The sequence below is a fragment of the Acipenser ruthenus genome, chromosome 18, assembly GCF_902713425.1.
Source record: "Acipenser ruthenus chromosome 18, fAciRut3.2 maternal haplotype, whole genome shotgun sequence".
Taxonomy (NCBI): Eukaryota; Metazoa; Chordata; class Actinopteri; order Acipenseriformes; family Acipenseridae; genus Acipenser; species Acipenser ruthenus.
Window position 1 is genome coordinate 29,595,989 of NC_081206.1, and position 4,080 is coordinate 29,600,068.

Here is a 4,080-nt window from a genome sequence, read left to right on the forward strand (position 1 = left end):
GACGGGTTTTAATACGATTCTATTGTGTGTGGCAATGTTAAAGCTCCAAATGCGAAAAAACAGTGCGTTCCATTAAAAATGTATTTTGAATCATGGTTGTTTTAGCTGATAAAAAGGGGGCTGTAAAGGGATTTGCGTTTTGATACTGCAGAAACACGAAAAGACACGGAAGGCTGTTGTAAGGAAAGCAAAGGTCAAAATGTGTACATTTTTAAAAGGCGCTGTCGAGCTGGGAGGTGCTGAAACCTCTATACGAACCTTTCCGCGTGATTGGCAAACTTGACAGTGATTGACATGCATCCATGGCAACCACGCAACCAATCTGCCAAGTCCAATAGAAAATCAGCACAGAGCTGAATGCCTTTTTTTTCTTCAAAAAACATCTCGGATCTAGTTGTATACCCTCGTACTTCAAGCCACCTCCACAGAGGCTGCTCGCCAGCCACAGGGCATTCTTTGTGTTTGATTTTTAAAGGTTGATCTGTTGACTTAGGATTGCTGCTTTTTTTTTTTGGTCTGAGTCCGAAAGAAAAAAAAAGGCTCCATGTTTCAGCTGCCCATCCTGAATTTTAGCCCCCAGCAGGTAGCTGGGGTATGTGAGACCTTAGAGGAGAGCGGAGACATTGAACGCCTTGGTCGCTTTCTGTGGTCCTTGCCAGTGGCACCTGCAGCCTGCGAGGTATTGAACAAAAACGAGTCCGTCCTTAGAGCGAGAGGCATCGTGGCCTTCCACACCGGGAATTTCAGAGACCTCTACCACATCTTGGAAAACCACAAGTTCACCAAGGAATCGCACGCCAAACTGCAGGCCCTCTGGCTGGAAGCACACTACCAAGAAGCGGAGAAGCTGAGAGGTCGCCCCTTAGGACCAGTGGACAAGTACCGGGTGAGAAAGAAGTTCCCTCTTCCCAGAACCATTTGGGACGGAGAACAAAAGACACATTGCTTCAAGGAGAGAACCAGGCACTTGCTAAGAGAATGGTACCTCCAAGACCCGTACCCTAATCCCAGCAAAAAAAGAGAGCTGGCCCAAGCGACCGGACTTACTCCAACACAAGTGGGAAACTGGTTCAAAAACCGCCGACAAAGGGACAGAGCAGCGGCAGCTAAAAACAGGTGTGTGTCTCTCGACCTGACCGTTTTGAATTTTGCCTGTAAAGACGGCACTGCAGAAAACGAAGAGGGCATTTCTATAATTTGGTTTCACCCATGCGTTCTGCATTTGGTTGTGCATGCTTATATAAACTATATCAAGGCATATTTTATTTGTATAAACATTTTACGATTGCTAAAAACGTTGTTAATTTGCTGTAAATTGAAAACGCCGCCTTTTACTCCAAGGGGCGAGCATATCCTTCCTGAACATGCCTATACTGTTCTTCCTCAAACACGGTGTAGTGTTATTTTACTTTTACACTAAATAACCTCGTAAGCATTCTGTGCTGCCATTGGTAAAATGTGTTAATATGAAACAATAGGCATGCATATATATTTTTATGTTATGATTAAACAATAATTGATGTTCAGCAACCAAATGATCAAATTCCCATTGGATGAAATTATTTTTTTTTTTGAGTTAGAATCAGTATTTTTCTATTTTTCTTCTGAGCTTTGATCTGCAGAAAATGTGTGAACTGCAATTTACCATCGCATGTTTGGTTTTGAACAAAGGGTTGGACAGTTGAACTCAATGTCTACAAAATAGACTCTTTGCACATTAAAACAAATGTGTGTGTGTGTGTGTATATATATATATATATATATATATATATATATATATATATATATATATATATATATATATATATATATATATATATGGCCTATTCAAAAGAGCCCCGTTGATTGTGCTAAAGGGTTATGTTATAGTGTTGCAAAAATAAGCAATTGTTAGCTGTACAATTGCTTCAGCAGAGAATATTCATACTGTGTAATGTGCACTGTTGGTACTACAGCAATGCCTCTGCAATATAAACATTATTATTTGTAACATGGCCAAGAGATCTGGAACGCTGACATTGAGAATAATGGAAATAGGCACTGCCATTTTTTACATGCTATATTAAGTGCAGTTGAATTGAAACTCGGCAGTTGTGTATTATTGAGATCTGATAGAGTATTCATTTGGGGGGGGGGGGGGGGCTTAGTGTGTTATGGGTGTCGATATTCTGCCTAGGCGTTTTGTTGCCATGAACATGACACTCAATTAAGTGAACAAGACTTACGGTTTAAGCTTCAGGGCCCTACATTAATTGTTTGCGTAGTTATTGCATAAGTATGATAGAACAACATATAAATATATTTTCTTTGGAACCAGTCGATTCGTAGCCATTGTATTTAAATTGTCATTGTAACCTTGTGTGGGCATCGACAGTCCTGTTCTTATCAAGCTGTCTTTCTCTCTTGGCAAGGCTGCAGCAGCAAGTCTTGTCCCAGGGGTCGGTTCGCTCCTTGACCGAGGTGGAGAGTACAGTGGACCGGCTTGGGGCCGCCTCCAGTCCCGAAGCCAGCCTTTCCAGCAAGGCAGCCGATCCTGCCATCTCCATCACATCTAGCGACAGTGAATGTGACATCTGATACAACCTGCAAAAAATAAAGCAAAAGGAAATCCAGAAATAACTATAAACAGTGCCTGCATAAACATAAACCCATAGCGACATCTTCAGATCGAGCCTTTAGCAATGGCTGCCAAATGCTAGGGATTCATCGGAATGCACTGTCTTAAAAAAAAATGTGTTCTACGTTTTCTTTTTTTATGTTATTTTTTTCCAGTGGAAGACTTTTTGGACTTTAAAAAAAGAAGAAAACACAAACTATAAATCCTTTATTAAAAGGATCTACTGAAAACGATGCATCAAATTGGCAAGTATGCCAAGTACAACATTTTGACCGCCTGCCCTTTTCTCTTCTGTGGGTATTTCATGTTGAAAAAGAAAAGATGCTGTTATATTTTTACTTTACTTTTAAAGTGGTATCAATAATGTTTATTAATTATTTAAAGGATTGGCTGTGTTAGAATTTGGTTTTATTTTGCTTGATGTTTTTGTGTGTGTGTGAATTGTAGAGCATGTGCGCTGAGTAGTGGACCATATGCTGTTTTTAAAAAAGAAATGAATAAATATTTGGTGATCAAACAGATTAAAATTGATATGCTTTTTGTTTTATAGTTTAAAATGCGTTGGGTGTCTTCTGGTTTACCAGCGTGCGGTGTTGCATTGTGCCTTCGCGTTTTATTATTATATATTATTAATTCCTTGTTTATTGGTTATTTTAATATCCCAGTTTTTGTTAAGCCCCTGTGTGGACTTATGTAAAGGCCAATACAAAACGACATTGACCTGCATTCATTTGTTGTTGTTGGGCCAATGAGAACAATGGTTGTATTGCTTTTAATACATGTGTTAGTGTGTTCGACTAAGGACAGCACGGGTTTGCAACAAATCTCTGATTCAGAACACAATTTGTTTTACTTTTAACAAAAACGTGCCAGCCATCGACATAAATGTTTTTTTGTTTTGTTTTGTTTTTTTTTTAAATACAAATCGTCTTGTCCTTATGGGACTGCTCTGTTTTAAGAGTGTGGACGTTTAAACCAACAAATTGTCGGGGTTATTTATCAACTGAATTGTGTGGACCACTGTTAGGAACTTTATTTATGACGTGTCACGATTGTATAGCTAATTTCTATGAATGGTAAATTACACTTTACCTGCAAGAACTATATAGCTTAGTAAACCATGAAGTGAAATGTGGCTGTATCTTAAAATAAGGTTATTTATGTAGTGTATTCTTTCATATATATATATATATATATATATATATATATATATATATATATATATATATATATATGCTAGAAGCAGACAGATCTAGCCTAAGTGAATATGTCAATGGTACCAACGCATGGATAATTCGACTTATGGAATATGGAACACCAAACAATCGAAACACAGCTTTGGTGTATAAGTAGTATATTTTGTTTGTTTAAAATCTCATTATATTGTAAATGTACTCATGTATAAAATGAATAAACAGAGCTAGTAACATATACGACATTTTAAGATATGGGTGGTGCTTGTT

The 4,080-nt window shown here is 38.1% G+C and overlaps 1 protein-coding gene across 1 annotated transcript; it reads left to right on the forward strand.

Moving 5' to 3' along the window:
* Window positions 1–373: 373 nt before the first annotated feature.
* Window positions 374–3,778, forward strand: LOC117424895 (homeobox protein SIX6-like). The gene is made up of 2 exons (XM_034041585.3): window positions 374–1,116; window positions 2,412–3,778. The coding sequence occupies exons 1-2, from the start codon at window positions 545–547 to the stop codon at window positions 2,575–2,577; spliced, it is 738 nt and encodes a 245-aa protein (XP_033897476.1). The 5' UTR covers window positions 374–544; the 3' UTR covers window positions 2,578–3,778.
* The last annotated feature ends 302 nt before the right edge of the window (window positions 3,779–4,080 follow it).

Excerpts from the sequence above, each read along its gene's own strand:
- LOC117424895 (XM_034041585.3), top strand. The coding sequence starts at position 545 with ATGTTTCAGCTGCCCATCCTGAATTTTAGCCCCCAGCAGGTAGCTGGG. Across the intron at positions 1,117-2,411 it reads GCAGCGGCAGCTAAAAACAG|GCTGCAGCAGCAAGTCTTGT; the intron begins GTGTGTGTCTCT and ends TCTCTTGGCAAG.